Source organism: Trachypithecus francoisi, unplaced genomic scaffold (genome assembly GCF_009764315.1).
Source record: "Trachypithecus francoisi isolate TF-2019V2 unplaced genomic scaffold, Tfra_2.0 Lachesis_group4, whole genome shotgun sequence".
Taxonomy (NCBI): Eukaryota; Metazoa; Chordata; class Mammalia; order Primates; family Cercopithecidae; genus Trachypithecus; species Trachypithecus francoisi.
Window position 1 is genome coordinate 16,775,041 of NW_022681469.1, and position 24,954 is coordinate 16,799,994.

General features: G+C 42.9%; 1 protein-coding gene across 6 annotated transcripts in view; it reads right to left on the reverse strand.

Annotated features, from left to right (window-relative positions):
• Window positions 1-24,954, reverse strand: part of MGAM (maltase-glucoamylase) — a 118,592-nt gene continuing 93,638 nt past the window's right edge. For 5 of the 6 annotated variants that reach the window (XM_033194336.1, XM_033194332.1, XM_033194333.1 and 2 more), the window contains 18 exons: window positions 24,329-24,454; window positions 23,061-23,189; window positions 22,695-22,805; window positions 21,990-22,052; window positions 16,868-17,002; window positions 15,996-16,083; window positions 15,076-15,214; window positions 14,131-14,264; window positions 13,978-14,012; window positions 13,769-13,885; window positions 12,933-13,081; window positions 12,241-12,325; window positions 11,013-11,069; window positions 8,924-9,048; window positions 7,785-7,873; window positions 5,980-6,029; window positions 5,219-5,389; window positions 1,591-2,517 (listed from right to left, as the gene is read on the reverse strand). In XM_033194336.1, the coding sequence (XP_033050227.1) occupies window positions 2,440-2,517; window positions 5,219-5,389; window positions 5,980-6,029; window positions 7,785-7,873; window positions 8,924-9,048; window positions 11,013-11,069; window positions 12,241-12,325; window positions 12,933-13,081; window positions 13,769-13,885; window positions 13,978-14,012; window positions 14,131-14,264; window positions 15,076-15,214; window positions 15,996-16,083; window positions 16,868-17,002; window positions 21,990-22,052; window positions 22,695-22,805; window positions 23,061-23,189; window positions 24,329-24,454 (1,881 nt within the window). In that variant the 3' untranslated portion in view covers window positions 1,591-2,439. Of the gene's footprint in view, window positions 348-1,590; window positions 2,518-5,218; window positions 5,390-5,979; window positions 6,030-7,784; window positions 7,874-8,923; window positions 9,049-11,012; window positions 11,070-12,240; window positions 12,326-12,932; window positions 13,082-13,768; window positions 13,886-13,977; window positions 14,013-14,130; window positions 14,265-15,075; window positions 15,215-15,995; window positions 16,084-16,867; window positions 17,003-21,989; window positions 22,053-22,694; window positions 22,806-23,060; window positions 23,190-24,328; window positions 24,455-24,954 lie in introns of those variants that run through there. The other variant, XM_033194335.1, reaches the window with a different exon arrangement.

Consider the following 24,954-nt stretch of genomic DNA (forward strand, 5'->3'; position numbering starts at 1 on the left):
TTTTGAAGAAAAGGCTTTTATTGCAAGTCGACTCACAGGAGACAGGAGTCCAGCTCAAACCTGTCTTCCTGTGCTGGCTTTAAGGAAGTATTTTTATCAGAAAAGGCTTAGGGGATGGATGCTGGGATTAGCAGGTGATTGGTGAAAGAAAGGGGAGATCTAGAAAGTCCTCAGGCATGCACAGTTATCTCTTCAGGCCTCATCATGGGTCCCATGTGCAAATTTGGGAGGGAGTTAGTATGAAACCATGGTGGAAATTCAGGCTGTGACATCAGCAAGCTCTCTCTGCGTTAACTCCGGCAAGCCATATTGGTTCCAGCCGATATCTCTTTTTCATACATTTCTGGCTGAAATTTAGCATTTTGTTAGGTTATAAATGTAGACAACAGAGCACAGTAGTTTTCACAGAGCATGAGTTTGTCAAAAATGGAATCACACATCTTTCCACATTACATTATGATATTTTAGTGGATATCTCAAAATATTGTTGATGTTGATCATTACATTGAAATTATGGCATTGTTACTTCCACTGTTGGATCTTTTCATTTAATTTGATAATGAAAAAAACACATCTCATGGGTTACTATATCAATTTTTCTTTAATATTTGGATAAGTATCTTGTAATGTAAGTTTTCTTTCAAATAGCATGCATTTTGCTTGATGCATTTAAAAACAATGTTGTGAGGAGGAATTCCGTAGGTTTCACTAGGCTGTCAGTGGGGTCCCTGACACTTCACATGCTCCAAAACCCCACTGGCCTCACCAGGGCCTCGGCCGTCAGAATTATGTAGTCAGAATGCTTCTCTTTAAGCACTCTGTGGCAGCCAGAGCCAAATTCCACCAATAGATCCTTGATGGTAACATTAAATATTTCTTAAATATCAAGTAAATAATGTTTTCATCATTGTGACCTTCCTGAGTTTGTTAGAGTTGACAAGTTTCCCACATTTTTGATCAAAGGATTCTCATGGCCAGTTTTCGGTATTTCACCAGTTTTCTAGTTAGCTCAGGCCCTCATCCAAACACCCCTTATTGTGATAATTACATGATTTAACAATATTGTTTGTCTCTAGCCTTATGCAGGTGCTGACACATGAGTGTGCAGGGAGAATGAATGACTTCCTGGTCGTAAGAAAAGAAGAAAACACAGGGAAGTAGACTCACTCATTCCAAACACATTCATTTTCAACTCATTTTCAGGTAATATTAAAAGTTAATATTCCTGTTGAACATTAATATATAATTTCCTTATCTCAAATTTTAACCCTATAGAATTTTAAGCAAGAGGGTTGCAATCCCTATTTTTACCAGAGTTGGCGGAGTTGGTATTTTCCTAAATTTAGCAATTGCTATGATGATTAAAATAGTAATCAATAGACCCTTCCACAAACCTACATCTTATAAAAGACTCCTTGCAGAGATGTAAGAAAAAGACAATTATAAAGGTTATCATCCTACTGGTGCATTTGGCTGCAGGTTCTGTGATGCCAAAGAGAACCAGAAAGACAAACTCAGAAGAGTTTGCTAAACAACAACCTTAACCCCAAACAGAGATTACTCATGTTCAAAATAGCACAAAATTCAAAATTACTTGCAAATTCACTTGTTTTATTTTTATCCGGCATATAAATTGCATATTTTTATGTGAAATGTGGTTATATACATTAGAAATAAGATTTACACACTTCAAAGCACACTACTGCAAAAATAAATTATTTTTAACCTCCAAACTCTCTTTTCAGCTTTGCCTGCTCAGATCTCAATCTCACCACTAGCCCTTTATGCTAAAGATTTCGCAAGACCCTCTTGTCTCAGGTGAGTTGACTCTTCCTTTTTCCTCCCCATGAGGCTGTTGATAATTTTACATTATGCTCTTACTATGATCACTTTTACTAACATCTTCTGTTTCCTCTGATCTTTCCTTGTGTTTGCCTTTTGTTTGCTTATCATGCTCCCCCCACCAATAACCAATTAGGTGTATTATTCCCCCTGCTGCCTATAATCAACTAGCAGATATTCTTTCTGGATACTTTCTTGAGATGCTGATTACCTTCAAGACCTGGAACTGTCACGGAAAGTTTTTTCTTGTGTGTTTAACAAGAGAATGGGGTCCATTCCATGATTACACACATGGACATACATACATACACTTCATCATGGACCCGGTTCATCTTCAGTCAATGAGGAACGATCAGTACCATACTAACCACACAGAGACATTCAGGTAATGCATAGATTTTCCACACCTCCCTAACTGCCCATCCCACAGGGCTAAGATTTAACCTTTAGGGTTCACACACAAAACATATAACAAAATTAACAAAAATATTTCACCAACAGTGGGTATGAACCAATTAGCAAAACACAATAATTTTTATGAGTATGAAGTATAAGTAGTTTCAAAGTCGTTCATAGTTAGAATCTTGCTCTAAAAATTCACAGAGTGCTTCTCCATGTCAATGAAGTAAAATTATGTACACTGATGTTTCTGTCAGTCACATCGATGCTTAATACCTGTTAGAAACCAAAGGAAAAGAATTGGGCATCTGGCATTGAAATTTACTGCATGCAAATAAATTAGGTGCAAGTATATGGTCCAAATAACCCCCTAATACTTCTATATTGTATTGTCTAGTTAAAAGATTGCCCTCAAAGTTTCAGATGAGAAAAGTGTTTTCTAATTTTTTAGAGTACAAAGAATATTCAATGGTAGAGATGGGCTTTTTTTTTTTTTTTGAGACGGAGTCTTGCTCTGTCGCCCAGGCTGGAGTGCAGTGGCCGGATCTCAGCTCACTGCAAGCTCCGCCTCCCGGGTTTACGCCATTCTCCTGCCTCAGCCTCCGGAGTAGCTGGGACAGGCGCCCGCCACCTCGCCTGGCTAGTTTTTCGTATTTTTTTAGTAGAGACGGGGTTTCACCATGTTAGCCAGGATGGTCTCGATCTCCTGACCTCACGATCCGCCCGTCTCGGCCTCCCAAAGTGCTGGGATTACAGGCTTGAGCCACCGCGCCCGGCCTGAGATGGGCCTTTAACTAATTCAAGATTTATTTATATTATGTTTTAATATTTTATGTTTACCATTCAAAATATTAAATGGTAGAGATGGGCCGGGTGCGGTGGCTCACACCGGTAATCCCAGCACTCTGGGAGGCCCAGGCAGTTGGATCATTTGAGGTCAGGAGTTTGAGACCAGCCTGGCCAACATGGTGAAACCCCGGCTCTACTAAAAATACAAAAGTTAGCCAGGCGTGGTGGTGGGTGCTTGTAATCCCAGCTACTTGGGAGGCTGAGGCAGGAGAATCACTTGAACCCAGGAGGTGGAGACTGCACTGAGCTAAGATTGCACCACTGTACTTCAGCCTGGGCAATAGAGTGAGATTCAATGTAAAAACAAAAACAAAAAAAGAAAAAAAAAGTTCAATATGCAACCACTGAAGAGAAACAACTGCACAAACTGGAGAGAACGCCCTCTTTTCCATTCTACGGAGGTGCTGATTTTCCTTGGCACCATCCTTCTGTTTCCTCCTTCTCCTATTCCTCTATCCACCCCAGTGTTTGCCCAGCAAGAGTCCACTATTCCTGCTTCCTCCTAGGCAGATGCTGTCAAGAAGGTTTCACTGCATGTGCCCTCATCAGCTTGCATGTCTGTCCATGAGCTGGTCAGCAGCAGGATTGGGCAAAGTCCTTTAAGGTATAGTTGGGGAAGTTGTTGACAAGAAAACCACAAGTATGAGGAAGTAAATGTAAAAAATGCAAAACTGAAAGAAAACTTTTGTTTCAGGTTTAATCATCAGGAAGGATTATGAAAGAAAAAAAGTTCAGGAAAAAATGGGGATAATAAGTGTCAGAACCACTACACTGCATTAATCCCAAGGTAGAGATTTTTCATGTGACCAGAGTGTGTCTTGTAATCGATAACCATAGAATACTGTGAGCCAGGCAGCACTCATGGCATAATCATTATTGTCTGTGCCCGCGTAAGCTTCATTGCTATTACTGTGTTATGAATGGATGGGCTGAAAACATTTAAGGATTATTACAGGAAGGAATAGTTAGTAAGATCAAGAAAGCACTAGGATAAAAATGTATATAAAGTGTGTCAGTGGCTCGGGAAAAAACTTCATAGACACTAGTGGAAGGATTTTTATAAAGTGCTGAATCACCAACACCTTTTGCGGTACAGAGGAAATATCTTACTAACACATATTTTTCTTCAAAATAATAATAAATACAATAAACTATTTAAATAATAAAAAAACAGTTTAATACAAATTTAAATAGTACAATTTAAATATGATACAAATTGGTTAAGCTATTTCTAGTGCTTCTTCATATTTAGGGTCTACCTCTTCTAAATTACTTTGAGGCAGAATCAGCAATGTCTCTCCACTCAACATTTTCCTCCATATTATCACTTACAGTAATGAAACATATAGCTAAAAATTTATGTCTAAAGAAGTTTCAACAACCTTCTATAAGTTTATTATAAAAATTTGAGTCTGGGCACGGTGGCTCACACCTGTAATCATAGCACTTTGGGAGGCCGAGGCAGGCGGATCACAGTGTCAGGAGATCGAGACCATCCTGGCTAACATGGTGAAAGCCTGTTTCTACTAAAAATTCAAAAAATTAGCCAGGCGTGGTGGCGGGCGCCTGTAGTCCTAGCTACTTGGGAGGCTGAGGCAAGAGAATGGTGTGAACCTGGGAGGTGGAGCTTGCAGTGAGCTGAGATCACGCCACTGCACTCCAGCCTGGGCAACAGAGCGAGACTCCGTCTTAAAAAAAAAAAAAATTGAGTGATAAGGAAGCATTCTATCATAGTTTTGTCATCCCTTTTTCTTTCTTTGTGGCACATGAAATAATGAAGCATATTTGATATCATATTTGGTATCATATTTGATAAAATATGATAGTTCAACCTATTTGGAAAGTTGATCTCTGAGGCAGAGGTGAGGGAGTCAAGACAAAGTTTTACATAGGTTTGCAGACAAGGAGACAAACATGGAAAGTAAGAATCCAGGCCATGGATTCCAAATGATGATAAACCATGATTTTTCATTCATGTCCATGTGGTCCATTCCTAACACACTGAAAACTCAGGGATTCCTGGAGGGCCTGGTAGGAGAGGGCATCATTTGGAAGGGAAGCAGTCAGGCACTGCACTAGGCATATTAAGGGTGGAAAATACCATTTGCACTTTTCGCCGGTCACAAACCTGTGTCGCGGGGTAATTGTTGAAGGAGGGTGTTATGGCCATGCCGCTCACAGATATGCTGACACTGGTAATGGGGACACTGCCCACTCCCCAGATTTCAATGTAGCCCAGTTTCAAAGGATTTGTATCAGTGATGTAATTGTTGAAAATTATATGGCTTTGCATCGTATTCTGTCGAATTGGAGAATTAAAAAAAAAGATAATAGCAGAATTAGTTCACATTTTTTCTAACCTCTTTTTAGGCACAAATGTAGATCATAAAGTAAGACAGCTTCAGAGTCACCATCTTGTGTCTTTGGATCACGGAAATCATGATTTCATCACTCTGTCTCCTATTGCCAACTCCCATCCACTTTGCATTGACAAACAGCTGCAGGGTCTTTTGCACTGCCCTGAACTCTACAGGAGAGAAAAGTCTTAACTGTCAAGATACTTATATTCTACAGGTGGAGGAATCACAAAATGTGCAGACCACTCCAAGGTAACTTAGGAACAAGGGCTAGATAACAGAAACAGCCCATCCATCTGTAACATGGTAAACTGGAATAATGATCATTACTGATGAGATGAGGATAGGTTTAATTGCAGAAAGCCTCCTGGGAGCACAGTAAATTTCCACCAGAAGTCTAGAGAAGTAGAAGAATGTGAATTAGCAACATGAGCAATGAAGAATTTCTAGGTGGTATTTTATGCCCTTATGATATTCAGCATCCTCCTAAGCCAGTGGAATCCTATTCTCACTTCATATCAGTCACACTCACCTGGCTGGCAGAAAAGTTGGCCAAGTAATAGAGTCCTTTCCCATAGGTATCTGCAAACAAACAACAAGATAAACATGGCCTGGGCCTGTGTTGTAGAACTCTATGCTATAGAATATGTAAATGCTCTTCTAATTTTCTCCTTGTCTTGGAGAAGTAGACTTCCAAGTTACTTGTTAAGAGAGTAAGGCTTATCTTCGTTTTTATTTTCTGTCTTTTGAGTGTTCTATTTTAAAATGTGAGTCCTCTTTATGGAGACTAATCAAACCCTGCCCCCATACTCAGTTTGCACAAAATGTTTGAAATGAATGTGTATAGATGCATCTGTGTGACAGAGTCACTTCATATAACACAGTTTCCTGACACCATTTTTAAGTCACTTTTCTTCCTTGTGGTCTACTATTCCCAGCATCTTCCTAATCAGCTCAGAATTTCCAGGTTTCTTTTGCTGTGTGTACACGTCTGCACACACATTTATATGCACATACATACATAAACACCGACACTGGTGTCTTGGTGGGTTTATCTTGAGGTATTAGGCAAATTTAAAAATGTGATCTCCAGAGAACAAAGATGATCAAAGAAAAGGCTTCTTTGTCCTTTATACTAAATGTGTGCCACAGGCCCAGGAAGAATGTGGAGTTCAGCACAGCCAGTGAACGTGAACTACTCAACAGTTTGGTTTCAAGTACTCCCATCCTCCACCCTGCCCTCGTGGCTGTCGCACTCTTCCCTGTGTGCTGGCCCCTTTCTTTTTCTTTCTCTTTTCTTTCTTTCTTTTTTTTTTTTTTTTCTGAGATGGAGCCTCACTCTTGTTGCCCAGGCTGGAGTGCAATGGTGTGATCTCGGCTCACTGCAACCTCTGCCTCCCGGGTACAAGCAATTCTCCTACCTCAGCCTCTCTAGTAGCTGGGATTACAGGCATGTGCCACCACACCTGGCTAATTTTTTTGTATTTTTAGTAGAAATGGGGTTTCTCCATGTTGGTGAGGCTGGTCTCGAACTCCCAAACTCAGGTGATCTGGCCGCCTTGGCCTCTCAAAGTGCTGGGATTACAGGCATGAGCCACTGAGCCCGGTCATGCTGGCGCCTTTCTAAATGACTCACTACTCAGTCAGTTGCCACTGGCTATCCCTTACAACTGTGCTAAGAGAGTAGTCACTAGTAAAATGTAACTGTTTAAACTTAAGCTTGTTAAGATTGAATAAAATTAAAAATTCAATTCTTCAGATGCACTTGTCACACATTTCAAGTGCTCGATAGCCACATATGCCTAGTAGATACAATATTGAACAGCAGAAGATATAGAACATTGCCATCACTGCAGAAAGTTCTGTGGGACAGCACTTGTCTAGAAATAGCTAATAATTTCTTGAGCAATCCTCCTGAGAGTTTACCAATTCCTATAAACTCCTAATAGAAAATATCCCATAAAAAATACAATTGATAGAGGTATTACCCCTCTTACTGGGAGAGTAAACCATGTAATTAGGCAATGTGTCCTTGACCATAAATCCTCTGAAATTTTACCTCAGCTGGCTACAGATAAACTTTCCCCATGGCTCCCATATTGCTACCTTCTATAGTGGACTACAACAGTTGCATAATGGGAGGTGACTCAGAACTGAGCTTCATTTACATGAGGAATAAAGATCATGTCCAATGTGGATTACAACCTTGAATTAACAAATGATTATATTTTTAAATGCAACATTGTTTTACCAGGGAAAAGGTGAAAGCAGGCCTGTAAGATAATCCAGGAATGTAGTCAGTGCCATCAGCATGAATCCCAGGTGACCCCTACTCACCAATGCTCTGCCCATCATCCCAGAAGAGCCAGCCCTCAGCAGTTCCCTCATCATCCAAGGCAATTTTGAAGCCCATGAACTTCTGGCGGCTGCAGTGAGGTAGGAGAGAGGCATTAGCTAAAAGCAAAGCCACAGCCACACACCAAGAGTTTATATACAAACATAAAGCAGCAAAGGGAAGTGCTTTGGGGGGATAAAAACTGCATACTAGAATTCAAGAGACTTGTGACTTAGTTCTAATTCTGTCTCCATCTGGCTATATGACTTCATATCATGAACAAATGAATTAGTGAATGAATCAAGAGGATTCTCCTTTAAGGCTCTTAAAGTAATGACAACCAAACTAACTGGGTTCTTTCTTCACCTTTTGAAAGGAAAATCCTGATGCTGAAATCTTTCTGTTTTCGTGACCTAATATCCAAAACATGTGGAGGCAGTTCTACTTTCAAATGTCTTAAGTTCTTCATTTTTATTTAAATCTTTGGAATCAAATGAATAGGGAGTCTAAGAATTTTAGTATTGATACCAGAGAGATGTGAATTTTAGTCCACGTCCATGTACTTACTAGCTGTGTGACTCTGAGCAAATCACTTAGCCTTTTTGCTCATCTATGAAATAAATGGTGGTAACACTACTAATCTCACAGAATTTATGTTTTCCTTTTGCTAAGAAAAAATAGATAATTTCCACATGGAAATGCCCATATTCATGTAGCTCTAGGCACAGGGCAAGCACTCACTGGATGTTACTTATGGTTAATTTATACATAGACTTTGATCTAGAATTTTAACATCTTGTAGAGGAATAAACAATTTTTCAGCAATAGTTTTCTTAGGAAAGCTTCAATTAGACCCAATAGTGTACTAAAACTATTATGAATCATGGCTGCTCCTATTTTGACTTCCATTTCAATCGTGAGATTGAAAGATGACACTCCCTTAGACATAAAAGAGCTGTTCATAATTAGTCGAAGGGGGTAGAGTCTGAAAAAGGTTAAAGTACAAACAAGCACAAAGAAAAAGCAAGTGTTGAATAAAATTGCATGTGGGTTTGAGAGTGATGCTTACATTTTGGTGGACTTCATCACAGATTGTTGAGCTAACTGACATGTAAAAGAAAACCTGAGTCCTGTCATTCACCTTAAGTGGGTGTTCAGTGCAGGCTCTTGCCAGGGCAGGATGTAGCCCCCACGGACATGAAGATTAATGTGGTCAAGAGGTGCTGGCAAGGTCTTCCACTCTCCTCTTGCATTAATATCCACACCCTGTGGGCAGAAGAAGGTAAGAGATGACGAAGGAGAAAACAGGCCGCTCCCTGAACAATGCATCCTGCCAGACATCTCATCCTCCCCTCTGAACTTATGCCTGCTCATCACCCTTCACCACTTACCTGCCATTACCCATTCTGCATTCACCCAGTGCTGCATGAAATCTCACAAGGTTGCTATCATATCTTGTTAGGGTCTATGCCTTTGCTTCCACCGTACAAACTACATCTGCCTGATGTGTGACAGAAAGAGGTGCTACTCTCTCACCTGAATCAGAAACCTAACCTAAGGGACTATCCTTCCATCCTACATGTTCTCAACTAGAGCAGGGCTTTTCAGTCTCAGCACGATTGAGATTTGGGGCCAGACAATTCTCTGGTGATGGGGCTATCTGTGCCTTTTGATACTCAGCAGAATCCTCAGATGTCAGCAGCATCTCCTCCTCACCCTGTTGTGACAACAAAAAATATCTCCAGGCATTGCCAAATGTCATCTGGTAGGCAAAATCCTCTCATTTGAGAGCTTCTACTTTACAGGTAAGAAGCAATTATTGTTGACAACATGTAAACAAATATGCATGGCTGTGTTCCAATAAAACTTTATTTGCAAATCAGCTAACAATCAGATTTGGTTATAGACCATAGTTTGCCAGCTTGTGCTCTAGAACGAGTAATAGGTGCCCAAACTTGGGAAGATTAATTAAGGTGACACTCCTTCATTAATCCTAACTATAAAATTCATCTTCATTTTATTAAACATCAAAATTTCAGCTTTTTCTAAACAGCTTGCACCATGATTTCTTTTGTCTTTCCCTCTTCAACCAAAGACATCTTCTGTTACTGAATGAGAGACTCAACATGCACACTCAGGATAAAGCCCAGTCTCACTTAAAGAAGCTGGCCACTCTTCCTAGGGAAGGCATGGCTGGGAAGCACATAGCAGAGCCTTAACATGTTACCACCCTAAAGGCAGATCCAGACTAGCAACAGGAAGGGGAGTCTAGAGCAGTGGGGAGGATTTGGGCTCCAATGGACTGAGAAGAGAAGGAACAAAATTGCACATCCTTCTCCAGTTTTCACCTAATCTCACTGCAATCCCCTTGGATGAATGGGGGCAGCACATGCTCTGCTTCTTGTAACCCTGTTTGCACCCCTTTGCTGTATTGCCAGCCCTCAACTATGTTCTCAAAAGTCAGAAGAAAAGGCCTCATTAGAGACCAAGGAAATGCCTTCTTTGATTCTACCCCAAGAATCAGGGTCTGACTTGTCAGGGTCTCAGCAAGAGACCACCTCCCCAGAGCTGCCCTGGAAGACCCTGGCTTCCCAGCTGAGTCTTTGGGAATCATACTAGCAATGAAACTATGCGGCAAGGAGCTCTTCATTGCTGCCTCATTTCTAAAGGCACTTGCGCTGCTCAGACTCACAAGGGTTGGGTGCCACACCTCTGTGTGTGTTTTGCACATTGCCTAATCACTTGTTTACCCTAGGTAATTATGTGCATCGCCCTTCTTTGAGCATCTATGCTATGGAAGGAGATATTTAATAAAAAGACAGAGACAAACTCTATGCTTACGAACTTACAGCAGGCAAATACATAAACATTAAAAATAAAACCTATAGTTTGCAACACAATCTCAAATGTTGGCTAGCATCTGCCTTTACAAAATGTAGTAAATAGCAGTGATTTAAGAAAATATTAAAAATTAACACAAAAAGAACACCCACAAAAACCAGACCCTGAGTGAGATGCTTTATATGTTATTTCACAACGGTTCTATGAGGGAAGTGGTCTTACTCCACTTGGAGGTGAGAAAACTGAGGTTACAAGGGTTAAAGTGACTTATCTAAGACCACATAGCAGGTGGGTTACAGAGGCAGCATTTGACCTAAGGTCCATCAGATCTAAAGCCTTTGTTTTCTCTACCATTTTCCCGTGTTACATAAACATTCAGAAAAACTTACCGTGTAGTAATCGTACCAGCGGGCTCTAGGGAAATATGCAGTGACATTTCTGGCATTCTAAAATGAAACACAAGCCAGGTGAAGCAGTGGGCACAACTTTCCAGGACAGAGAAACCGAACTGCTTAGGAAAGAGGTGAAATAAATGTGATGGCCTTGGGCCCACTTGCCTCATCTCTCAGGAGGTCGGCTATTGGGGAAACCTTCCACCCCTTTTTCTTTTTCAAACAGGGGAGATTTGTCTTCCCAAAACAAGTGGCATTCATAAAGCACTTTGGTATCCAGGACTTTAGGAACAAAAAAAATCAGTATTTGCTTCTAGAAATAGGCTTACGCCATTCACTCTTAAAGAGACAAACAACTGAGGTTGTGTCTGGGGCAGAAAAAAATTTTGTGAGTACAATCAGATTTGGGGGCTGGGCGTGGGGTGGCTCACGCCTGTAATCCCAGCATTTTGGGAGGCTGAGGAGGGTGGATCATGAGGTCAGAAGATCAAGATCATCCTGGCTAACATGGTGAAACCTTGACTCTACTAAAAAAAAAAAAAAAATTAGCCGGTCATGGTGGCGGGCACCTGTAGTCCTAGCTACATCGGGAGGCTGAGGCAGGAGAATCACTTGAACCTGGGAGGCAGAGGTTGCACTGAGCTGGCATAGCACCACTGCACTCCAGCCTGGACGACAGAGCAAGACTCTGTCTCAAAAAAAAAAAAAAAAAAGATTTTGGGGAGGTGCAATTAACTGGTATTTTCATCAGAAGCCTAATCAACAACAGAAGTAAACAAATGCCTTTTACTGCTGGGAGGTAATCCTGCACAGGAAGGGAAGGGGTAGCCAGCAGCAATACGAGTACACACATTGCCAAGTAATCCTTCTGAAGAGTTGTAATAGTACTAGGAGATTGTTATGAATTCTTTACGATACTTCCCCCATCTGACCTTCTATTCCTTATTTTAGTTAACAAAGAAATGATTGTGTCATTGAATACACTATGAGGTGTTTTCTTCTTGATCATCCTATGAACCAGAATTGTTACGCTCATTTTAAAGACGAAGGAGCTGAGGCCCAGAAGACCTAAGTGATGGACTTCAGCTCAGAAGGAGAGGAAGAGACACAGGGAGAATAAGAAATCTTGTCTTAGGATCCCCACCAGCTCAGGCCTCTTCTCCTCGTCCTTTTCCCCAAGCCTCACAGCTGCAATCCTGCCCCCATCAGAAGCCTCCATACTCACGAGCTCCAGGACAGGGCTGACCAGGAAGGCTGGGCCCAGCAGGAACTGACTGTCTATGTCCCACGTCAGCTGGTCTGACACAAACCTGGAAAGGGAAATGAAGGTGCCCAACAGCGCCCAACAGAGCCCAGCCCGAGACTCTGAAGAAGGTCCTCAAGTTCAGACCCAAGTCAGCAATCCAGCTGCCCCTGAGCCATCCTTGCTTTTTCCCTAGGCCTGGCTTCATCAGGAGCACCCAGCCTCTGCTCTCCCCACGGATGTGCCTAAAATGCTCACATGTAGATGTGTTCTGTCCTGTAAAATACTTAACCACATTTCTTAACCATGTCACATTTTAAATGCAAGGATGGCCCTTTTCCCTCAAATCTCTTCCTGAAATCCTTCTCCTGTGACCTGGCTACATATAACCAAACTGCTACAAAAGGTAGATAGGTCTTTGCACAGTCAAATTAGAAAGAAATTATTCCATGCTGTACTGCATCATTTCAGTTTTGTTCATTCAATAAATAGCCTTTCATTAATGACCTACGGCATGTATAGCGCTATGCTAAAGAGAGTAACAAAGTACGGTCTTCACCTGAAGAGCTCACGTCAAAAGGCAATCATGTCTTTAATTTGGAAGAACTCAACTCCCACCATATAGAATCCAGTAAGTCAGCCATTAGTCATTGGGATCCCTGCTGGACACTCACTCATGAAGCAGAGGCCGCACAACAGTGACACCCTCTGTGTGGGCCTTATGCATCAAGGTATATAGATATGGCAACAGGGTGTATCTGGTCTGCAAGACATTTCTGGAAATGTTCACAAAAGCAGCATCCCAGGACACAGGGTCTTGTCTCTAAAGGAGAAAGAGAACAGTGTTGGGAGGTCGCCTGAAATTTCTAGGAGATTTAAGAAAGCATATTCCAATTGAAGATCACTCACAGCTAAACAACAGATAACCATACAAGAGGCCCAGAGAATATTCTTAATAGACTGGAAAAGGTTACTGTAGTTCTCCTAGGACAGCTAATGAAATTTCACTGTAAGACATTCTTTTTGGGTACATTTGGTACAATTCTGCCTAAACAACAAGAACAAAATATAATAATAATCTAAAGAACACAGAGGAATATGGTTCACTGAGGCCACAGGGCTTAATAATTTTTAAGGGTGCAGTGGATCATGCCTGTAATCCCAGCACTTTCAGAGGCTGAGGCCAGGAGTTCAAGACCAGCTTGGGAAATACGGCAAGATCCCATCTATATAAAACACAATAATTTTCTGGGCACATTGGTGTGTGCTTGCAGTCCCAGCTATTCAAGAGGCTGATGTGGGCGAGTCTCTTGAGCCCCAGAGGTCGAGGCTATAGTCAGCCATGATTGGGACACTGGATGATCCAGCCTAGGCAACAGAGTCAGTCCCTGTCTCAAAAGAAAAAAAATTTTTTTAAAGGTATCGCAGGAAATCAGACTGCATTAACTTTAGATCAGAAATGGAGGTTGTGTTTCAAGTGAAACACTGGAGGTAGGAGCCACTGTCCTACCCTGGTCCCAATGGTGTTGTGGTTTCTTGAGAAGGGGTAAAAGGCCCCCAGCTGCATCCAGCGAACACACATCTCATATTCAGCATCTTGAAAGAACCCACAGATATCTGCTCCTGTCTGAAACAAGAAGAAATAAAACAAGCCTGCTGATGATTTCTGAAAGATGTCCCCACCTTCTTGGTGCTTAGGAGGATCCCAAGGACACTCACATAGGATATGCCGAAGAGGCTGAACTCCATCATGCCTGCAATGGGAAGCACAGCAGTGTCACACCAGGCTCTCACCACCTGCCTCCTCACCTCTTCCCCAAGGATCCCAACTCCCTGCCCTACCGGCACAGGCCCTGGGAAGGAGCCACCCACCAATGATAGATTTCTTCAGCTGATCCCACGCGGCCGTGTTGTCTCCCAGCCAATGTCCTGCCCAGCGGCCAGAAGACGGAAATGTGGAGCGGCTGACGACGACCCCTCGCTGTCCCGTCACCTCCTGCATGGCTCTGGTTGGAAGTCAACAGGAGGTGAACTGAGGGCACAGTCAGGGAGCAAAGGCCAGAGAGCTTCTGCTCCCAGAGCCCTTGAACCTAGTCAATGTTTGCTGTGTGATTGGAGGGACCATGGGAATCTGAGCTGCAATGGGGGCCCCACTGATCCCAGATGACAGAGATAACGAGTCACGGGTTCTCACAGTGCTTTACAAAGAACTTCACTGTAGCGATGTCACAGGAGCGGCCAAAAATAGTAAGGAATTACTAAATCTTGCTATTGGTTTCCTCAATACGTAGTTTTCTATATTTGAGGAAGAACACAGTGAAGATCATAAGACTGTCCTTAGAAGAATTCATACCATTCATTGAGCTTGCAAAGAGGGACTGTGTTAATTTGGTAGAATACCAGTTACCCTCCAACAAGAATGGCCAAAAAAAAAAAAAACTCTCAAAATATGATTCACTTTTGAAATAAAGGGGAGAGATGCCCAGTCCTCTGTGTTCTCTTCACCTCCTGTAACTAAAGCTATTGTACCGCCGGCTGCCCTGTGTGACCATTATGGTGTCTCCATGTGTGTCGTTCCCACCAGGATCATTAAGTTTTTCACTGGTGGGACCATGTCTTATTTAAATGTGTCCTCCTCCTTTTAATCAGAGGGCCTGGCTCCACGTCAATGAGCATTTGTTTAATAAGAATCATTACACGGTTGTCATGAGAATCTTCTTAACCCTTAGAATGGAGAATGAAAGGAAAACTAGGGTGGCTACGTCAGTCCCTGGCAATCCCTCCGGGTTGTGACAGCTGGAGAAGGCAGAGACTCACTCGTATGTGGGTCTGGTCTGGGACCACCCGTACAGGTTGTGCACATTGTAGTGCTGCACCGGGGAGCCGTCTGGGAGGATCTGCTGACTCTCCATGCACAGGGTCTTGCTGCTCAGGCCACTGTCCCTGGACTCCAAATCTGACGAGGAAGAACGGGTGAGGTGAAATCCAGCCCTGATTCTGTTTATCCCTGACCTCTCCTCAAGGGATTGGACACTGGATCTTAAGACTAACTTGAGTCCTGCCTGTGTCACTCTCCATCTTCCCAGAGACATGAGCACAGAGCCCCCAGCTCTGAGCTGCAATGGCACCTGCAGTGCTTCCAACACCAAGTTCACTAAAGAAAGCAGAGGTGTAAGGAAGAGGGTACAGCTGTCGAATACTACATGACAGGCACTGATTGTGTCCATAATTCTATGAAGAAGACATCATTATCTGTCTTTTACAGTTTAGCAAACTGAGATTTGGAAATATCGCATAATCTCTGAAAAGCCACAAAACTCCTAGAGAGAACAATTTCTGGAGCCAAGATATGAACCCAAGTATAACTCCAAAGTCCATCAGCTCCATCATAAGGGGAAGCCAATAATTCCCACCCATTGATGACACAAGAAATTCCTGTGATGGAATTTACACAAGCCGAAAAACTAAGAAACCTAGCTGTGAGAATCCTTTGTGGCATGAGCACTGCTAAGTGCTTTCTGGACAAATTTCAGGAAATTTGCTCAATGCATCTAGTCACTTGCACATGCCCGTCTGGGTAAAGCAAGTGCAGCGTTTTTGTCTCTGGTCCCCAGTAAACCACAGCAGCCATGAGGATGTGCCCTGAGCTGTGCAGGCACAATCCTGGCCTCTGGGCTCCTCCCGTGGCCATCTTTCCAGTCCTAGCTCTGCCAGCCAAGGAGACCAAGGGTTCTTACGTGGCATGTAGGGAGGGTGGTTCAGAGAGGCGTCCCTGCAGCCTGGAGAAACTGCCCCATTCACGAAGCTTGCTGGTTCATTCATATCCTAGAAATGCCAAACACAGACATACCTCACTTTTTAAGATAATTATGTCCGGCCAATTCTGAGCCAAGGAAGCAGTGAATACATTGTTCAACATCCAGTAATCCCTGTAGATGTCAGCCCTGGGAACTTCATCAAATCCTGGTGAGAACTGGCTGGAAAGATTGATTCACTCCTACAGAATGACTGGCTAGAGGTTTCAAGAAATAAATCTCTTCCCAGGTGGCTGTGAGGCAATCAAATTTCCAAGAAATTCCTAGTAAATTGCTTCCCAGGATTTTTTTTTTTTCCACTTTTTGAGACGGAGTTTCACTTGTTTCCCAGGTTAGAGTGCACCTGTACGATTTTGACTCACCACAACCTCTGCCTCCTATGTTCAAGCAATTCTCCTGCCTCAGCTTCCCAAGTAGCTGGGATTATAGGCATACCCCACCACACCCGACTAAGTTTGTATTTTTAGGAGAGACGGGGTTTCTCCATGTTGGTCAGGCTGGTCTCAAACTCCCAACCTCAGGTGATCTGCCCACCTCAGCCTCCCAACGTACTGGGATTACAGGCATGAGCCACCACACCTGGTCTGGTCTGACAGGTTTTACAGTAGGAACGTTAGGTCCGGTACACGGTCTATCAGGGCTGTTCCCCTCCTGAGAGAAGGAAGTGTCTGATATACCCAAAGTGTTCCTTGGACAATGACTATCCTCTTGACTGAAGGTCAGTGGTACATATACTCAGGCACACAAAGATAGACAAGTGCCACAGGGACACAGACACAGACACACACACTTACAATCCACAGCCCATCAAACTTCAAGCTCCTCTCTGGATTCTGTGGATTGTTGTACAGTTCTTCTATTTCCCTCTTCCACCACTTGGCAGTTGAATTACGGAAAAAGTCTGGGAAGGCCACGTAAGCTCGATATAGCTGTAAAATATAAATATAATTTGTATGTCCCACACAAATATATAAGACAGCAAACAGACACTTACTGAGAATGCAACTCACACAGATACTTGAACTGCATGGTGACAGACGGCCTGAACAGGGCCTAAATAATGTTATTAACTAATTAGAGAAATGTAGACTGAGAAGAGAAATTAGTGCAATTTGCACACCTTCCCAGCATTTGGAAAACATCCAAAAACTGTTCTCTTCATATACACATGGTTGACGACAATCAATGACCTCAACTAGTGACCTCATGCATTCGATGTCCAACCCTCAACATCAGTCCTGCCATTTCCTAAGCACTCCTCAAAGACAAAGCCAGAGAGAGACTGCAGACATATGGTAATAGGTTAAGAAGAAACACCCAGGGAGTCCCTCCTATGTCATTCCCACTGAGAGAGGGGAGGAAGGAGTAAGATTACATTTCAGTATACTAGACCACCACGCCTCAGTGTTTTCTACAATTTCAGAATCACATGACAACTACAGCTGTTGGAGCATAAATTGAGAAGACTTAAAGAGAATGCATCAACTTCCCCTTATTTTCCTCTTCCCTCAAATAATAAAAGCTGTGTCTTCACTTATATGAAAGACAGATTCAAGATACAACTTTTTAACTACATTTTAGATTTTTGAGAGTCGGAAGTATGTTTTATATTCATCTGAGTGATATTTATATTTTGCACAATGCTTAGCTTAGAACTTGACACAAAATATATACTCACTGTTTAATGGTGGGTTCACACCTCTTACAAGCAGCAAATAAATGTTGCTTGTTATGGAACATTATGGTCCTTTGTATGTCTCAGTAAATAGCCTCCTTTATGATAATCACACCATTGTAAGAGTTAAAGAGCTAAAGAATGCTGGTGAGAAGGGTGGGGTAGGCAACAGAATGAGGACTTGGTCTAGGGGAACTCCAGTTCTTATACACAATAGACAAAAGGCAGGTAGGAACCCATATGTCTACATAAAGGGCAAGAAAAGGAATATGAGAAAACAGAAATAGATCAGCCTGCATGGGTTTGGCTGTCAAGGACGTGAGAAGACAGCGGCTCACATCACGCAGAATCCTGAGAGAAGTGGGCTTGCCAGGGATGCCTTTTGTGAGGAAATGGAGGTAGAAACCAGGAAACCTGACAAAGAGAACCTTTCACCAGAAACAGAGAGCTCCAGATCAGGCAGGGTTAGAATCAATGGGATGGGTGGGGAATGGAGAATTAGAATAAAGAGATTATCAGCCATATCTGAGTCAGAATTGTATCCCATACAGGGTACACGTGGGGAACCTGGCCAGCCATGATGACCCCTACCAACTTCATAAAAATGTTCTGCCATTCTCCAAGGTGCTGGCTCTGCCTTACACCTGTGCATATTCAAGTCTTGCCTTTGCAGCTTCTGCCTTCACTTTCTTCAGTCTTCAAACAGTGATGTACCCACCCACACACTGGCCTCAGGATCACCTCGCAGTCTTTTTGTAGCACATCACGTGCTACAAAACACAATTCCTAGATCCCATCACAGACTTATTGAATTAAACCACTGGAGCTTTGGACTCAGAAATCTGCTTTTGTGGGACTGTTGGCTGTTTGTTTTATGTTCAGTGAAGCCAGACCTGGACATCAGTGGCTTCATCCTCACCAGCTTCATTGAGTGGGTCTTACTATTAATAATATAAATATTAGGTTGGTGCAAAGGTAATTGCAGTTTTTGTCATTACTTTTAATAACTTTCTTTCTTTTTCTGAGATGGAGTCTCGCTTTGTTGCCCAGGCTGGAGGCAGTGGGTCAATCTTGGCTCACTGCAACCTCTGCTCCCGGGTTCAAGTGATTCTCCTGTCTGAAACCCCTGAGTAACTGGGATTACAAGCATGTGCCACCACACTTGGCTAATTTTTGTATTTTTAGTACAGATGGGGTTTCACTATGTTGGTCAGGTTGGTATCGAACTCCTGACCTCGTGACCGGCCTCCCAAAGTGCTGGGATTATAGGTGTGAGCCACTGTGCCCGGCCTACTTTTAATAACTTTCAGTGGCAAAAACCGCAATTACCTTTGTACCAACCAACAGTTATAATTATCCTATCTACGAAGACTTATCTCTTATGAGCTAACTAACAGATTCTGTGACTCCCTAATGAAGAGTTTCTCATCGGGGCACAACTGGCATTTGAGGTGAGAGATATTTTGTGGAGAATTCCCTGCAATCAGAGCTATCGACATCCTTGCCCACTGCCCACTGAATGCCTCTGGTGTCCCTGTGATAACCAACACTGCCCTCAGATTTCCAAATTGCCTCAGGATGGCAGTGTTGCCCCTACTGGCTGATGAACTGTGGGGTTCTGATACTGACTACTTGATAAAAGTCAAGAAGCCCATGACCCAGAACTTCTTTGGATGGGCAGGTTCCTGTGTCCAGACCCCTAAGCTTCAAGTGATTTTCTGTGACAGGTGATGAGAGGACAGGAAGCTAAGTCTTCTCCCTTGAATAGTATATATACATATATACATACATACATACATAGAGATAGATGATAGATAAATAGGTAGATAGATGATAGATAGATAGACAGATAGATAGATAGATAGATAGATAGATACATAGACAGACAGATAGAAGAGGGATTTGGATAGATAGGGTGAGTGGACGAATAAAGGTAGAGATAGAGAATAGATAGGATAGAATGATAGACAGACAGATAGATATAAATGAATAGGATGGCTGGCTGGATGGATAGATAGATAGATAGATAGATATAACCTGAGTAGATACAGTGGATAGACAGATAGATACAGATAGATGAAGTAGATGATAGATAGTTGATTGATTGATTGATAGATAGATAGACAGATAGATAGATAGATAGAGTGTGTGGATGAATTAATAGATTGACCGGTAGATACATAGACATGATAGATTGAAGATAGATAAATACATAGATATACATAAACAGATAGATACTTGTTCAGTAGTAGACAAAAGAAAACCAGCCTTGAACTGAGTCTGATTCATTCTTGCCAATCTTCAAAACCTGCCCCAGGTTCTGTTTTGTTCGTTTTGTTTTACGGTATCTACTGACAGTAAATAAAGACATGCAGTCCAATAGCCAAGCAGCCTGGACCCAAGTGTGTCTCATTTTAAATTAAAAAGTGCTACTGCTGCCAACTGGCTCTGGGATCCAGGAGGTCAGAGACTGACACCTGAGAAGAATGCATCATGGGTTTGCAGTACCATCTGTTCTCCCTACCCTACTGGAGCTGTGCCAGGCCTTAGCCCCTGGCTCCAGATTGTGTGGTTCTGTCTAATATACGTCTTTCCCTCTAGGAGTCACCACTTGCCCTGAAAACCAACTTATCTGGATAAGGCATGAATATTTGGCCTAACTCTTGCCAGTCAAATTCCTGGTGACTGGAATGTTTCTCCTGCATCTCTGTCCGTGGGCTACGATCTCACATTATGTAGAAAGAACTCCCAAAAGAGGTCTTCACGCCTGGGCTTCTGAGTGGCTGCTAACCGAATTAACTGCTGGGATTTGTTCCCACAACATGGATATTTCTCTGATTAATACTTGATCCTGAGAGAGTATCTAGACTCTACAACATATACCACATTGCTGATTGCACAGGCCAGCTTCTTTTTTTTTTTTTTTTTTTTTTTGAGACGGAGTCTCGCTCTGCCGCCCAGGCTGGAGTACTGTGGCCAGATCTCAGCTCACTGCAAGCTCCGCCTCCCGGGTTCACGCCATTCTCCTGCCTCAGCCTCCCGAGTAGCTGGGACTACAGGCGCCCACCACCTCGCCCGGCTAATTTTTTTGTATTTTTTAGTAGAGACGGGGTTTCACCGTGTTAGCCAGGATGGTCTCGATCTCCTGACCTCGTGATCCGCCCGTCTCGGCCTCCCAAAGTGCTGGGATTACAGGCTTGAGCCACCGCGCCCGGCCCAGGCCAGCTTCTTTGTCCCTTCAATTCCTGGCAGATGTCCTAGAAAAGAGGCCTTTTCCTTGTCTCCCCAGCTCTCCTGTGGGGGTCACATAGGCTACACAGGCCCTGCCACAATTCCTGCCCAGAAAGAATAACCATTATTGAAGAACAGCTCAAGAGGTAGGGCAAGGTACTTGCTACCCAGAAATCCTCGGCCCCACCCTGACAGTCCTGCCTGTGGGAACTGTCACAACAATTGATAGTAAAGCACACAGGCTGCCTCAGTTCAGGAGACACAAATCTTGGCCAGAGGATGGGGCTGTAGGCTTCCTAGACCTGTAAGGAGCCATCTATTCATTCAAGCAAGAAATGCTTAGTGAATCTGGAAGAAACTTCAGGTTCAGAAGCATGGGCTGCCTGGATCCATTACAAGCAAAAAACTGTCCCCAGGAGAGAGCAGGTTTTACAATAAGGCTAGAAACTGAGAGGTAAAAGCAAAGTTGAGAAACTCAAGGAAGGATTGAGCTCAGAGGAGGACTTACAAGTGTGGAAATGGAGAAACGTGTTCATGGGAAAAAAACAAAAATATATACAAAAAAATATACCTAGTCAGTCTTCAAGGGTTGAAGACTGTTTAAAAGGGATAACCAAGGCAACAACAGTAAGTATATTAGTTCAGAGAAAAGATAGCACTTTTCGGAGGAAAAGTGGAAACTTCTTGGGCCTTTGTAATGTGCAGCCTTGAAATTGAAATCAACACTCTGTCACCTAAAACCGTGGATAAGTCACCTAAAACCTTGGACAAGTAATTTAAGCTCTCTGGTCTTAAATCCCAAGGATAATAACACATATCTACATCCCAGTGGGCAGTAAAGTATTACTCCATGTAAACTAATTGGCACAGACTGACACCCAAGACACATCCCCTAAGTGTTTCGCCCTTACCAAGCCCATGTCCATGGTACAGGCATGTCTAGAATCCCAGGAAGGACTGCCCCTGCCTAGAAACTCTGACTCCACCCACATTTACAAAGCCCCTTTTACCTCCACTTGGCTGTCCCAGTCTAGAGATTCATTCACAACAACACCAGGAAAATCGGGCCAGACCTATGGAGAGAAACATGCTCAGTAGCAATGCACGGACAGTTTCCCTTACATAGGATTTCCGAAGAAATTATTGTATAAACCATGTCCTAGGAGCAATGATACTTTGATTATCATGTAGGATTGACATAAAAGAAAAGTGAATCCCATAACATGTTACATTACTTTAAAAGTCATTAATTGGGCCGGGCGCGGTGGCTCAAGCCTGTAATCCCAGCACTTTGGGAGGCCGAGACGGGCGGATCACGAGGTCAGGAGATCGAGACCATCCTGGCTAATACGGTGAAACCCCGTTTCTACTAAAAAATACAAAAAACTAGCCGGGCGACGAGGCGGGCGCCTGTAGTCCCAGCTACTCGGGAGGCTGAGACAGGAGAATGGCGTGAACCCGGGAGGCGGAGCTTGCAGTGAGCTGAGAGCCGGCCACTGCACTCCAGCCTGGGCGGCAGAGCAAGACTCCGTCTCAAAAAAAAAAAAAAAAAAAAAAGTCATTAATTGTATCAACAAATATTGTTTGAGAAAAGGAGAGCTTCAGACCCTGGGCCAAAATAGAAAACGCCAGAAATAACATACACAGGCGTGTGACCCACTAACCGTGACCCACCCTCAGGCTAGGGACTAGTGGATCATCCCTGAGGATTATACCTTTCCCCAGACAATGTCTCCATCATTTGGGTATTTGATGAAGATGTCATCCTCCAAGCCCCGAGTGAAGGCAGGATAGGGCTGTGTCTCATTGCCAGAAATGGCTGGATCCTGAAATCAAAGCATAAGTCAGTTCGGAAAACCAAAGCCAGAGAATGAAGAGAAACAGAATAAAGGAGAACTCCTCCAGGGCGAACTCGCTGGCTTCTACCTGAACTGTAGAGTTTCTGTGAGTCCTGGGAAATACACACTTCTTACTGCACTTCAATTTATCTATTTGAAACATGGAAATAAAGTATAACTCTTTCTCCACCAAAACCCATACCTGCTCCCAAACAGACTGCACACATTCACATCAGGACTAACCAGAATGAGGATGACCCGCATCCCATCAGCTTTCATGCGATTGATCAGAGCTGGAAACCCAGCAAACTTGGGGCTGAGGGTGAAGTCCAGCTGCCGCTCCATGTAGTCGATGTCTGAATACTGCACGTCCTGAGGGAGGACACGGGGAGTTGAGTGGCTGCTGCTGTACACACCCAAGCTTTACAGGAGAACAACCCTCCACCACACATGGTGGAATTCCAGACAGCTTCTCGTTGATGCTTTCAAATCCCAGCTCTGCCATTTGTTAGGTACAGGTGCTGGGAAATTCACTTAATTTTTTAAATGTTCAGTGATCGAATAGAAAAAACCTTAAGTCAGCATAAAATAGCATGAGAATGCCTCTCTAACACGGCTATTCTGAGGATAAGAAAAAAACTGGTTTAGAAAGTGCTTTATAAATTGCCCATATCAGGAGTGATTGTGATGACTTCCCCCAAGAGGCTTCCCCTGGTATCAGTGGTTCACATTGAGGAAAAATACTGTTAATTATCCAGGGCTAGTGGTAAATCTACTACAAAACAAAGCAAAGATGTATAGTTGCTTTGGAATACTGAATCTTGAGGGTAATAATACACAACATTCTTCCTGAGACTGTAATATTGCATTTCACTATCCACTAATGGAAACACTATGTTCCACTAATGGAACAATTGTAAACAATAGAAAAGTGGGATAAAATTAAATGTGGGATGGTTCATGGAATCAATTATCTGATGACTGGGTCCCCTCCCATCCTCCATTGAAGAATAAGGTTTATTTCCATATGTATCTCCTCTGCAAACTCATCCCAGGATCTGTGTAATCCATCAGTTATTAGCTCAGAGCTGATGCAGGAACTGAGGTTGTATTCACATATACAATTGTCTGACCAATTTGTGGTTAGTCTTTTCAAGACTTAAGTAAAAGAACTGTGGGATATCCTTTAGTCTTATGGAACCAAGGACGTTTTGACAAATGTTTTGAAATCATGTGAAAGAAATGGAAGAAAGCATGAGATAGCAGAAAGAGCCCTGGAGCCAGCCTATCTCCCTCTCTCGGAAATCACGGTGAGTCTTGAGCTACCATCTCTAGAAGATGGAAACAAGCACCCTTATCTATATTACTGTGCTGGGGTGAGGCTAACTGTGATATCGTCTGAAAAATAACGTTTTATCTCTATAGAATCCCACAAACATTAGACAAGTGAACCCAGACACAGAGGCACCTGGGTTACTTATGAAACTCCAGAGCCATGACTGAGAACGTACATAAGGGATCTGCGCGGCCACCATCTCGTCATACAAGCTGGCGATCTCAGAGTCATTCTGGTACCCATAGCGACACAGCTGGAAACCTAAAGACCAGTAAGGTACCATCACAGGTCGGCCAATCAACTAGAAAATAGACAGAAAATATTAGTCCTCAGAAAAGAGACACCAGATTAAAGTTTTACATCAAGTAACAAGAATATTTTTCGATGCCCAATCTAGACAACTGAAAGCTTTCTGTTAGACTTAAGTTCCTTCTTAAAAATTATGGAAAATCTGATGTTACTCTGTTCCTAGAGACACTGTAGGTAACTCATTAAGAAGCCCAGAATCAGAGAAAAATGCCTGGCTTCGCATACAGGCTCCAGTCTTTCTAACTGTGTGACCTTAGGCAAAAATTAAGTAATCTCTTAGTGCTTCAGTTTATCTGTAAATAAAGGATAATAATAGCATCTGCTTCATAGCATTCCTGTGAGGCATGAATGAGTTAATACGGGTGAAGTGCTCTAACATGCAGCAAGTGATAAATCAGTGATGTGCGCTTGGTAGTATATAAGTGTCTGTTGTTGCTGCCACAACCACCATGGTCGTGGTCACCATCACCATCATCACCGCCACCATCATCA